This window comes from Cygnus atratus, chromosome 7 (genome assembly GCF_013377495.2).
Source record: "Cygnus atratus isolate AKBS03 ecotype Queensland, Australia chromosome 7, CAtr_DNAZoo_HiC_assembly, whole genome shotgun sequence".
Taxonomy (NCBI): Eukaryota; Metazoa; Chordata; class Aves; order Anseriformes; family Anatidae; genus Cygnus; species Cygnus atratus.
Genome location: NC_066368.1, coordinates 12,462,218 through 12,475,352, shown reverse-complemented (window position 1 = coordinate 12,475,352; position 13,135 = coordinate 12,462,218). Strand labels below are relative to the sequence as shown.

Genomic DNA, 13,135 nt, shown 5'->3' with positions numbered 1-13,135 from the left:
AGCCTGGGGAAGAAGGCAGTTCAGCATTCATCTGACTTGAAATTAATTTTGGGGGCGTCGGTTTGATGAATGGAAACAAGACAGTTTCATTTGAGACTATACAGTTGTTTTCTTTATTTTGATTTTAAAAAAAAATGCATAAGTGAAAGTTTTTTGTTGTTTCTGAATCAATATCACTAGGAACTGTTTTTTTATTTCTTTTCCCCAGATCAAAATCTTTTCATCTTGATTTAGGCTGAAGAGTGTGCTTTTCCTGTGGGGTGGCAATTCTACATTTCCTGCAGTTCAGGGGGAGAAAACGCTTTTTTTGTTTTGAAGCAGTTCATGCTTTAAATGTGAAATCTCCAATTTTCAATTGAGTTCAGCTTTTAAAATGAAAACCATCAAGATTTTCATGCAAAATTACTCTGACACAGAAAAGCCATGATTATTTGTCAGTGTTGACAAAAACAAGCAAAGCTTCTTCAACTACAAAGTAGAAATTTGAATCAAATGTCTCAGCTTGAATCAGTGAGGGGCTTTCTTTTTTTTTTCCCTGTCAGATTTCAGTTTTGGACAAAATTATCTAATTTTCTTTGTTTTGTTCCTTTCTTTTTCACCTAGAGCACTCACATAACAATGTCCTAGAGAATCGGGCTCTTGCCCAGGTCTGCCCCTGCCACCCCTCTTGCGGTCACTTGGCATAGTTGGGGCAACACCATGTGGAGGTCTCAGGGTAGCTTCTTGAAATATTTTGCAAAGCTGTGTCAGAAGCACCCTGTGGAAGCAAGGCAGGAACCAGCTGTGTCTTTCAGGCTCTGATCTGTCTTAACCACCTGGGACACTTGCTTGGCAGTAACATTTGCTCCTGCGGTCTCACCAGGCCGTGTGGTGGGGAATGTCCTCTCTCAGCATTCCTGGGGCAGGCTGTGGGGTAAAGCTTCCCCAGCACTCTGTTCTTCAAGCTCCCGAGACAGAGTGAGCGTTACCATGGTTGAAATCCAACAGTTTTGTCTCAAAAGCAAATGGGATGGGGTGTCATCCCCCTGGGCTTGTGGTGTGGTGCCTGGCCTGGGCACACATGGTAAGTGAGTTTGTGGGCATCGTGCTGCAGGCAACTGTGCTGTGTGCTACCAGTGCCCCAGGAGGCTCCTATTTCCTGGGACCCCTTGAGATTTAGTTTCAAAGGAATGGTTATGCTTTTGTTCTGCATGCATTGACAATGGGCAGAGATGGAGTTTTGGGTGAAAATTCAGAAAAGCCCTACTAAACAGCGTGCTTTTACTTTGGATTTATACCCAGGAGCTGAGCAGGCTTCACCCCACTCCTGCAAAGCTGCCGTTATCCTGTTATTTGCAGGGTTTGTATCTTCAATAATACAAGGCATAGGAGATCTGAGGAGAGGCGCACACAGTGCTGGCAGGTTATGGATGCTGCCTCCAGTTGGAATTGCGATTTAAGCAAGAGTTATTCTGCTGAAGTTTGATCATGATATAGAGGCTTTGTGTAATACGTTTAGGACTGGATCCAGGATCTGCTGACCTCAGTGGAAGTCCTCCTCCTGGCTGCGTGGTGATAAGGCACTGAAACTGGAAAAGTACCTCTGTGAAACCATGCCTCAGTTGTGAGCACTAAAGAGAGAGGCATTTCTGGCAAGGCACTGCTTGTGCTGTGGTGCATGGTTTCCTAGAGACTCGTGAGATATCCTATTGTAGTCCCTGTGGGAATAGGGGGCTCATCTATAAATGTCCCTCGGCAGGTTTTAGCTGGGAGCAGCCTGCACTGCTCCCATCAGTTGGTGCAAGGACGTGTACGAACCTTGGCTGCTGTGAGTGGCAGCTGGTTCTTCCCGATCTGTATGGGAAGGTGTGCGCGGGGTTTAAGTCGCAATAAAAAGGGCCTTGTCCTTATTTCTCTGCTGCACAGCAACAGTTTAGGCTGACATGGGCTTGCATATGCTGACTCAAATCTGCTTGGCAGGTTTCTTTTCACACCCTGCTTGGAAGCAGCTTTGCTTTTATCTTCCTCCTAAAGGTCTCTGTGTAGGGAAATAAAGGGAAAAATGCAATCAGGGAAGGGGGAAGTGAATCCAGCAGAAAAAGGAATGCTCAGAGCATCTTTTCAAAAGCCATTAAGTTGGGCGCCGACTGCATAGTCACGTACCAAGGTCCTTATGATTTGAACAGGTCTCTTCCCGGTATTATGCTGACGGTAACAGACTGCTGCAGCCTCTGTGATATTGATTAATCCTTTGGCATTTTTCCTTTCTGCAAAGCTTTAAACTCCTCACCTAGCAGACTCTCAGCTGGGAAATCCAAATGAAAGGTGTGGCAGGTCCCATTGCTGTGGGAGGAGGAAGAGGGAGGGAGATGGGGCTTTGGAATAGAAAAGCTCATTTTGGGCAAAATGGGCTCTTTTTGCTGGATTGGGATCTTCATAACCAAATTTACCACTTCTTTCCATGGAGACTAAGTAGTTCATGTTAGCACCTTGAGAGAAACAGGAAAACGTCGAGTGTAATTTCTGATTTGGCTGTTGAATTAAGAAGGGTTCATCCCAATTCCATTCCTGCCCTTGAATAACCATAGATGTAGAGAGGGCAGCTCGTAATGTTCAGGTAATTCTTGGTGGCATGCTTTATTCCAAATGCAAAACATCTCAAGGATTAAAATAAATGTTACTGGTTACATGATGCATTAAGCTAATGATTTTCTTTTTTAAAACTTACTTGATCCTATAATACGGTAACTTTAATGGATAAATGCTAAGCTCTCCTTTGGGTGATTTCAGATGCCTTGTATATTGTTACACAGCCTAAAGAAAACCCTTTTTTCTTTTTCCCCTTTCTCCTTCTTCCTCCCTTCCCCTTCCACAGGTGATTCTCATTCTGACAAAGCTCTACGACTTCAACTTGGGGAGCGTTACCGAGAGCTCGCTGTGGAGGTAAGCAGGCTGTAGAAATTACAGCAACTGGCATGGAGGGGGTGCATGGTGCCTCTTGTAAAACTGGAGGCTGAGCAAGGGGGGTCAGAGTCGATCTGGGGAGGAGATGGGAGGGGATCTGAGATAACTGTGAAGTTGAAAAGGGATGCATGATTAAGAAAGAATTGATTTAAGAAAGGTCTGCAAATCAGATGCTTTCTTGATGTAGGGCATTTCCCTGCCACACAGAGGAGCTTGCTTTTGTTCTGTCCTTTTTGAGCGTCCTTAAACAAGGCTCTTCATTCCTCAGAGCCTCTGCCATGGTGCTGGCAATGAGAGTTGGCTGTGTAGATGGTACTGTGTTTTCTGGAACAGCGTCCAAGATGGTGTGCGACCCTGTGCCTGGTATGAGCTTAGCTGGTCTTAGCCATGTTCCTCAACCTTGTGAGCTAAGATGGTCATCTTGGCAGTGAATTGGTGTTGCCTGGGGCTGTGAGGACAGTAGCCATCCCAGGACTAGAGATCACAACGATGGGCTGGTGTCTTCTCCACTCTGGGTAAACTCAGATAATGCCACGTGCCTGCCGTGCTCCTGGTCAGGTGCAGGAGAGGGAGTTTCCTGGCTTGGGGAAACACGTTGCTGGGTGGACTGTAGATGTGTTTAAAACAAACAAACAAACCACACACACACAAACAAACAACAAAAAAACACACACGTAGAATACCCCTACGAATAAGCAGACCAATTCTTTGACCTCTCCAAATTAGCAATAGTTTCTACCTGCTGGGGATTGCTCTCCCTTCTCACAACCCAGCTGTGGTGTGGGAAGCATATGTCTTTAGCAGAATTGTTACTTAGGTGTTTTTTACTGTCAGAACAACAACAAAAAAAAAGGGCTTAGGGTGGGGAAGATACCAGTGCTTTGTGTTAGATTTACTTTTTGTATTACAGTTATTGCTCAACCTCCAGAAATTGTAATTGGTGGTGCTGTCAGTGCATTGTAGCTGTTGCTCCAAGTCTAAGCAGCTTCTTGCAGGTGGTCTATTGTCCTTTCTTCCATGTTAATTTAGAAGCCTTTGTTTGGACCAGATTTTGGGATTGTTGTGGGGTTATCCTCATTAATGCATTTAAGGGTTAATTGTTTAGTAGAGCTCTTGAAACTTCTCAATTTGCACAGTAAATCCAAAGCCTAATTGCACTGTACCATGGTAATCTGCAAAAGTATAAATAACCGTGCAGCTAATAAGAGAGAACACCGTCATTTCCACTTATCCTGGTACTTTTCAAGGTATTTAAGCCTTGAAAACTTTTGCTTCTTTACCTAACAAGTACAAATGGCACTGTGATTGTACTTTAAACGTAATTGCTAAGCAATCTGCTCTGCATAAATAATGTAACAAGCAGCCAAATCCTGTCCTAATGCTGATCTCAGAGCAGCACCTGAGCTCTGCAGAAAGGTGACAGCAGCATCGCTCTTGGAGCTTTCCCAGAGTGACAGAAACGCTGTTCATCTGTCCAAGTGAATGTATCAGTTGCTTGGGCATCGGGGGAAATGCCCTGTTCTGTGTGTTTCAGTCTGTTTTGGGATGCTTCTGCCTCTCTTCTGTGGTGAAATAGGGGCCGTTGGCGGGTCTGGAGACTCAGGCTGAGAAGTCAACATTCCTGGGTTCTCCCAAGGTTTGGGAGGAAATGTCAAGGTAAAAGCTAGCAGGTAGAGCTCTTGGGCTCGAAACCTTAGTTTCCCACCTGGAAAATTCAGGATTAAACCATCCTGCAGTTTAGAGGGAAGTGTTTTTTTTTATTTTTATTTTTATTTTTTAAGAGAACAGCTTTGATTTTCTTTTTGAAAAGATGTTGTAGCAATACAAATAGATACTATGTGGAAGAAATAAGCCAAGAGAGATTCCTTTTTGCAGGATATTCTGTTCCATTTATACATGAAAGCCTCTAAATCTCTGCATTATTTAAATAGGTACTTTTCAATATTTTCTCTCAATTTTTGAGACCCTGAAAATTTCATAAGGAAGATCTGTCTTTGCAGAGCGAAATTACATCTTCTGGCCATATATTTGCTTTCCTTGGTTACTTTTTTGTAGACTCCTTCAAAATCATCTTTGAGCCCCGGGAACTGGGTGGGTCACAAATTGAATGCAAATATCAATTAAACATCAGAAGGAGGTCTGGAGATTTCCACTTTTCCTACCTGTTTCCTGGGACTATGGCTTGTTTGTTTCTGCCAACTCAGAGCTCTGTCTGTCTGAGCAGCAGTGCTGTGCGGTGCCTCTTCTGAGCGCTTGGCAAACAGTTGCTTCCGCACGAGAGGGGTGGTTTTTGTGGCAGAGAGCAGTGAATCACACAGCAGTGCTTCAGAGGATGATAAGATAGAGCAGAGTGGAATGCAATCTTCAAATATCATCTTGCCTCTGCCTGCCTCATGCATCAAAAGCTTTTGCTCGGTCCCCCCCTGGGTTGTAGCATGAGATGCTTTGATGCAAAATGCTATATAGGAGAAATTTCTAATACCTGCGTTTAAATACAAAGACAAGTGAATCAATATGAAAACATCCTGAATGTAATTAAAAAAGGAGCAAGAGAGAATGAAAAGTTACATCGGAAACTGCTCCTCTATCAGGCTGATAAGAATTTAGGCAGAGGAAATGCTAGTCAGCATTTGAATGCAGGAGCACAAACCACTCTAATAAGTAAATCCATGTTTCTGAGGCCAAAAATATCACCGAAAAAGCCTCCATTGCTAGTGAAGCAGCCAGCTTCAGGGAGAAACACGCGCATCCACTCCCCCTTGTGAATGGTGCTTTTTTTCTTGGTCACAAGAGATGTCTGTCAGTTGGGGGTTGTATTTTTTTTTTTTCCCCACCAGGTGAGTGGAGGTGATTGTTTTCCTCCCGTAAAAGGGATCTACCTTGTTGCAGTTGTACTCGTGATGGTGTGAGGCATCAGAATTTATGGGGAGAGGTCTTTTCATAGGTCAGGACATACAGCTGTAAAAATTAGGTTAGCTTTTCAGGCATGTAAGGCTTCATCAGTTCTCATTGCCTAGCAAGGTATCCACGTGGCTGGTTGTTGAGAATCCAGCTGCCATCCTACCTGCTTTTAAATAAAATTTGGATTAAGAGAGAGACCTATGGCTTCTGTAGAATTCTGCGTGTGATTGAGAAAATTTTATGGGGGGGGGTGGGGGAAGGAAAACATTCCTCCCTCTTAATCCATAAGCTCAAATGTTTTTGATTTGAGGTGCTGCTGGGAGCATTCAGTTCCCAAACCCTCTGTAGCCCAAGGTCCCTGCACCAAACTTCAGCTTCCATGGTGAGCTGTGATCACGCAGCGGTGATCTGTCATGAGATATGAACTGCTGCTGCAAAGAGAGGCCGCTGCTTCATGGGAAGGTAGTCTGAGAAGGCACCTGTCAAACAGAGGACAAATGAGAGGGTTAGAGATGCAAAATACAATGTCTAAAAGATGCCACCCACAACCAAGGGTTGAAGGTGAAAGTTTTTTGCCTGTTTTTCTGTGGAAAATCCCAGGCAAATTTTATTAGGAGGAGAAGAGAAGGGAAAAACTCTGCTCAGTGGTTTATTTCTTCAAATGTATGTGTTCATAACACTTCCAGATGAACACAGGAACTGTGACTGTGATAAACGAGTCTTGGTTTCAGACGTGTGCTGTGCTCAGATATAATATATGGGGTGCTCTGTAGGCTGTATGCTAGGCAGAAAGTCCTTTCATTACTTAATCTTGTTGCTATCCAGTTGTTTCCTTCTCGTGCTATGAGTGTGAATAAACAGGAATCTGTTGAGCTCCTTTTCTTATTCTGTGGGTCTTCCAGATTTCACAGCTTTTTACAAGCAAAGGAAGAGTCTTGTGATGATTTCCTTGCTTATTGCTAATTCTGTCTCCTATTTTAGCTGTACGTTTCTGAGCTGGTTACATCAACATGACATTCTGGATAAGTATTTCGAGTCATGGCAATATTGAAAACGTTTTCATCTGTTTTAGCCGGTGTAGGATGAGCAGCTTTTCTTGTAAGATAACTGGAATAAAAACATTATTTTGTTTTATTTTTCTTCCTTCTGCTGTCACCTAATTTTGTACCCAGGAACAGTCCTAATTATTTGGATTGCAGTAGCTAAAAAAAACAGTCTCCGTCCCAAGGGAACTTTCAATCTCAGATGAAGACAAAGAGACAACAGGCGACACAACAGACAAGAGAAGCCCAAGCTAGCAGGGAGGTATTTATGATCAGTGTGATAGCCATGACTGCAGCACATCAGCTAATTAGGCAGTGGGGAGTAGTTCAGATTTTCTTCCAAAGTGCAAGCACTTGCATGTGTCAGCTCTGAGTCCCTGCTGCCATTTTACCCGCTGTTGATGGCTCCCCTGGAATTCCCATCCTCTGGCTGTGGAGCCCACTAAATTATCTGATGGTATATAATGCTGGCCCGGGCATTAACCCATACTCAAAATCATGACTGACTCTCTTCTTAAGAATCTAGAATGTTACTGAAGGTATTTTTACATATATTTCTTCTTGTCTTGTTGTTTATTAACCAAGAAATTAGGTTTCCATGGCAGCGCTCAAAAATCCCCAAGCATTTTTTTCTCTTGTGGCTGCTATGCCTGAAGAGATTGGTTTGTCGTAGCCTGTGTGTTGAGTTGAAAAACAAACAAACAAACAAAAAAAAATCACTTTCAGCTTTTTACTAGAGGCAACTGCAAAACAGATCAGCTACAACCCTGAGCTTGGAGCTGAGAAGAGTAAAGCCTCTCAGCTTGGTTGCAAGCTGCCTTCTATCTTGCATTGTTCTTTCGGTGCTGTTTGAATTACCAGAGGGCTGTATGTTATTTTTCCCTATGTTATTTTTCCCTGTGTCCTTGCATTTCAGCCTCATATGCTGTCTGGTGGCATCAGGCCACCAGCGTCTTTTGGTGTACCTCTAGCCTCTTTTTCCTCTGCAAAGTTGCACTGATTCACTCTGCAAAGTTCACGCTGATTTCTATGTCTCCGAGGTTTGTGTGCTGTGCATGGAGCTGGCTTCAGGTAGGGCAGGTGTGAGATGACATGGCTCCCCTTTGGGAGCGGGGTTTAATCTCCCTGCTCCAAACGTAGCTGTCTTCAAGATAAGTGAGTAAGAAGGGAGAGACCAGGAGATTCAGTGAACATGACTGAAATTTTCATGTCATCCTTTGTGAAGCAAGCTAATCTTGAAACAGGTCATGGCACAGCCAGAGCTTCATTAAGAGAGTTTCTGGCCCAGTGGCGATGCATTATTTAGTTTGTGGGGCTGAGAGGGGCAGTGTCTGCTTTGTGCCATAACCTCTTGCTCGGTGCCAGTCAGGTTCCATGCGTTTTGAAATGGAGCAGTGTGGTTTCACTGCAACTCGTTATATTGAAATGCAGTCTCGAGACAGCCACCATGACCAGCTGGCATCTCCCTGCAGTAGTGTCAAATTTGATTATATCTATTGTTTTCCACCATTACGCTGACAGCATGCATTTTAGATATATGCTATTTTCTGCAGGACTGTATTCAGGCATAAAATTAATGGAGCTGGTTTTCAGAGTAGTAATGCCTTCCTGTTACAGCATCTAATTTGGCATTTTTAACAACGTTGTAAAATGCAGAATTCATCTGCTGATTAAAAGAAGGGCTTCATCATATCTGCAATCAGCTATCAGTGTGTCAAGGAAGGAGCCAGCTTGAGTGTGCAAGCACGTCCCCGATCTCTTGGATTCAAAAACCAGGGTCTCCAAGAGCTTAGTAACTTCACTGTTATTTATTAGTGTGTATAAATTACGTAGCTCAGTGGTGGCTAGTTTTCTCAGGCCACAGGAGTCCCTGTCAAAACCTTTGGGGGTTGCAAGCTGCTAGGTTCAGACTTTCAGACTCTTTGGAGAGCTAAGGGAATGGGACACTGGGGGAGAGGAGCATGAGTTGAGGGTTGTTCCACAGGGCTTCCAGCACCCCAGTTGGGATTCGTGTGGGACTACAGCATCATCCCAAAATAATTCAGTTCTTTATCTCCAGTACTCTTGATGATTTATATTTTCCTCGCAGTGGGTGACTCAGGTGTCCCTGGCTCAGTGCAGCCTGCTGTCAGTCACGAGATGCCATCTCAGGCAAGGGAGCCGTGCTTCCACTGCCGGGAGGTGCACAGTAGCTGCCTGTTGGCCCACTCCTCAGCTAGCTGCTGCCAGGTGAAACCATGGCCATTTAATAAAGAGAAGTTCCTTGGACCAAAGAGCTACGTAGTTACTACCTGTAAAGAATGGAAAATGCAGCATTCCTGAACCGAGTGAGAGTTTCTTCTTTGCTCTCGTGGCTCAACGTCTGCTTAGCAGGTCTTGTTCTTGTGCTCGAGCTGACTGATCAGGCCTGGCAGGGGCTCCCGACATCTGTGCTTCTCCAGCTGTGCACGTGTTGCACCAGGCACTAAAGCGGGTCCTGCCTCGTTCAGAAAGAGGAGCAGGAGAGAAAGCTTGGCAGGTGGAAAGAGTTGTTGAGTATCTGCCAGGAGAGAAATTAATGGGTAAAGGGCATTGCCTTAGGGATGCTGTAGGGATGCTAAATGTTCATGAAAGGCTATGCATATAATGGCTTTTCCGCACTCTTTTCATAACTATTAAGAGCAATAAAGAGGTGGCTTAGCTTCCTTGTGTTCCCTGGTTTCAGGGGGGTATCTGTGACAAGAGGGTTACAAATTGCTGATTATTAGATGGTGATAACCATTCACCTTTGTATCCCACTGTACAAGTGAAATCATTTGAAGTAACTAATTATGACCTGCTTCAAAATTACTTTTCTGGTTTGAGGTGATTCATTTTCCTTCTGATTATGGCTTTCTGGAGACTTAGGTCTTTTATTTGTGTGGACTTCAGAAAATGTATATATAGGATTGTTTTGATTTGCTTGGGCTGTGTGTCTGGAAATGAATTTCCATGGGATTAAAAAAAAAATACAGTTCGGAGTGGAATGGAATAAACCATAGGGTCATCCCTCCTTGAATGCCCCAGGTGGTGTCCAGAGCATATATTTTTTGCAGTTCAGAATTGAAAGAGATGCTGCCATTGCAACAAATGGATAAAATCAGGTAAAAATGCTTTAAACATTTGTTTTGGGAACCAATAATGAAAATTAATAGGCTTATTTTAAATTCAGGACTATGTTTTAGTTAGGTATACTCAGTAATGGTAATAGAAAATGAGGTGGCCTTTTTATTTCATTTTTTGTTTGACTAACTTCTGGAGAGAAGTTTCATCTGTCTCCTTCCTGTTGCTTCCTTAGCCCTATTACATCCCACAGGGAATAGTCATGTTAACACCTCTGCTTTCTGCTGGTTCCTTGCTTTAGTAAGTAATAAAGTTAATATTGTCTCAGAGATGGAGGGAGCCAAGAGAGGCAATGCAAAGTCATGCAAAAAGTAGCAGCCCAGCGAATGTGAGTCTTAAAGCCTTTCTAAATGTCTTTGGGTGGTGCGTAGGTCCAAGTCCCACCCTTGTTTATTAAAATGCCTTTGTCTTGTTTCATGGAGCTTATTAGTCTTTTGTGAACCAGCCTTCTGGATGGCCTATTTGTTGTGTCTCTTAATTGTTCCATCAGTGACCTTTCTGTGGGGGCGGAGATTTCATCAGACATGGGACCTTTTGGTTTTATTAATTTTTTGTTTGCCAAAAAAGCTCTGAGACTAATTGCCAAGACTTCCCAGAAGATATTAGTTTACAAATTTTAATGACACTTATGATTTATTAACGTGCTTCCCCCTGCATCTGCTCATCCCTATTCCTTAGTGGAATTCCTGCTGAATCAGAGAGAATTAATAAAAACAAAACTGCAGATTGTAATGGTGTTTTAGCTAGGCTGTTAATTAAAAACTTTAACCAATATTCAGAGTGCTTTATTCATACCTGTGATTCTCTGAAGGCAGAGGTAAGTCTTGGCTTTGACTACCTTTCTGCCCCCAGAATCTCAACTTGGTGGGGGTGTTGCATGTCAGTCTGCGGTGGCAGCACAGATTCACGTTTCGGTGTGCTTGCTGCTCAGGGTGTGCTTGCTGCTCAGGGTGTGCTTCATCCACACATCTGTTGGAGCTTCAAAGCAGGGCTGCTTTGCTGAATTTATCAACTGCCAGACATGCGGCTTTAAGAGAACACGTTGGCCACTGATGGTGGATGTTGCAGCTATGTTTGTCTGAGGAGCTTGTGTGTTAGATCTAGAAAGGTCATTTGATTGTACATCAGTTTTGGTCTTATAAATTATTGGGTTATTGGGATGTTCCTGTTAATAGGTAGGCTTGGGAATTTTGGGATACATCCTGCTTTCTGGGTAGAAACCATTGGGGTAAGAGGAAGTGAATTAATCAAATTTCAAATTCTTTGAAGGATTGTTTTTAGGACCAAGGTGGAATTCCAGGTAAAATGGAGAAAAGAGCAAAAGTGAGTTTTGTTTTGCATCCATTTTCTTACATTTCAGGTGAGAGCGCTAAGCAGCCATCTCTCTTTTCTTCTCTTCCTGGTAACTGTTGAATTATTTATACTCCACCGGAGAGCTCCAATTGGAGAGACTGCAAATCTCTCCAGGGAGAGGCTGATACTAATCTTATGTGTGGAAGATCCAAGTTCAAGCCCTTGCTCTGAATAAGTATAAAGGGAAGTGCTTTTTTATTCCACAAGTAATTAAATCGTGTAACTCATTGCTACAGGATGTTGTGAGGCAGAAATAATAAAAAGCGTAAATGGATTTCAAAAGGGGACTCCGTGAATTAATGGAGGATATTTCTGCTGGTGGCTGTTAAATGTGATAGTGTGGCTGTAGCCTCTGGCTTACAGTAATTATTTTATGATATGGCATTCAAGGAACAGACAGGTCTACAGCCTTTGGTGCAGTGTTGCAGAAACATCATCCATCCTTCGTTATCTCTTCCTCAGTAATGAGCTATTCGTGTTTCAGGTGCTCTAGTGGAATAGCCTGGAACTGTACTGAATACATGAGACGCCACAGCATTGTTGTGGTTCGACTCTCCAAGTCGAGAGAGCTGGGGGAGAGACCATGGGAAGAATCATGCTCTTTCTGCTGTTCCTTAAAATTTCCCAGAACGTTCTATGACAGGTTAGCGGGCAATACAGATTCTTGATCTGACCTATGGTGGCTGTATTATGCAACTGCGGGATTTGAGTCTTCCACATCACGGGTAAGTTTTTCATCCATTGCCCAGCTGGCAGCTTTGATGTAATTGAATTTTCCAGCCAGTCTTTTCAGCCAGATCCTGTCTAGATCTCTAGTCTTTCCATTCCAGAAAGTTAGATGATGGAGAGGGAAATGTAAGATAATGAATGCCCAGATATGTTTCTGGTGTTGATGCAAGCCTGAGAGTCTCAGTGTGAGTTAATGAAATTTGTTGGCTGGGGGAGGGGGAAGAGGAAGAGAGAGGTTTTTAGAAAGCCAGAACTGTATGGCTGCCCCTGATTTTGTAGCTTATATGATGATGTTTGATGTGGTTTTTCTGTCTTTGAATTAATTTCTCTGATTATGGGCTCCTCAATAATGGAGACATGCTATCTCATCACACATGTATTTTGGGCTTAGATCATGTTCCCAGGCATATCCGGTCCTGGGGAAGGTGGCTGGGAGGTCCAGGGGGAGCTTCGCCAAAAGTGAATGTCGTCTTGAAGTATTGCAGCTGCTATGAATTCATCTTGTCAGGGTCTTTACTTCTCTGTGACAGGTAAAAGGTGTTTGTAGTGCTTTGCCTACTACTAGAAATGTAGCAAGGCAGTGTTCAGGAGGGATTTTGTAGCCAAGAACCTGCTGTTGCAGATCCTGTGGGTGTTGTGACTGTTGCTGCATCAGCAGAGATGCATCTGTTAACAGGAATTGGCTATTCCATCCCTTCTTTATCATTTGGAACAGCAATTCCATTGCTCTCATTAGAGAGCTGCTCCTTTTGTTGAGTTATCTCATCTTACATTCTAATTAGATTTGGATACTGACTGCAAAACTTTTTTTGCAGGAAGCCACACTTAAAGGTGAATTTGTTTTGGCCTTACTAATGTCTTTTTCTGATCGCTTTTTACCATGCAGAGGATTTTCATTGGCACAGATTAGTAGCAGATACATTCGACATGGATATGTGCCAATATTAATGAAAACCACACGTTAAATTCACTTATAAGTATGCAAATAGATAATTGCAAAATAAGGACTTTTATAATAAAACACA

At 43.2% G+C, this 13,135-nt stretch overlaps 1 protein-coding gene across 1 annotated transcript in view; it reads left to right on the top strand.

Annotated features, from left to right (window-relative positions):
* SORCS3 (sortilin related VPS10 domain containing receptor 3) overlaps positions 1-13,135 on the top strand; it is a 279,845-nt gene that overhangs the window by 81,485 nt on the left and 185,225 nt on the right. Inside the window, exon 3 of the mRNA XM_035547545.1 lies at positions 2,855-2,922. Coding sequence (XP_035403438.1) covers positions 2,855-2,922 — 68 coding nt within the window. The remainder of the gene's footprint in view (positions 1-2,854; positions 2,923-13,135) is intronic.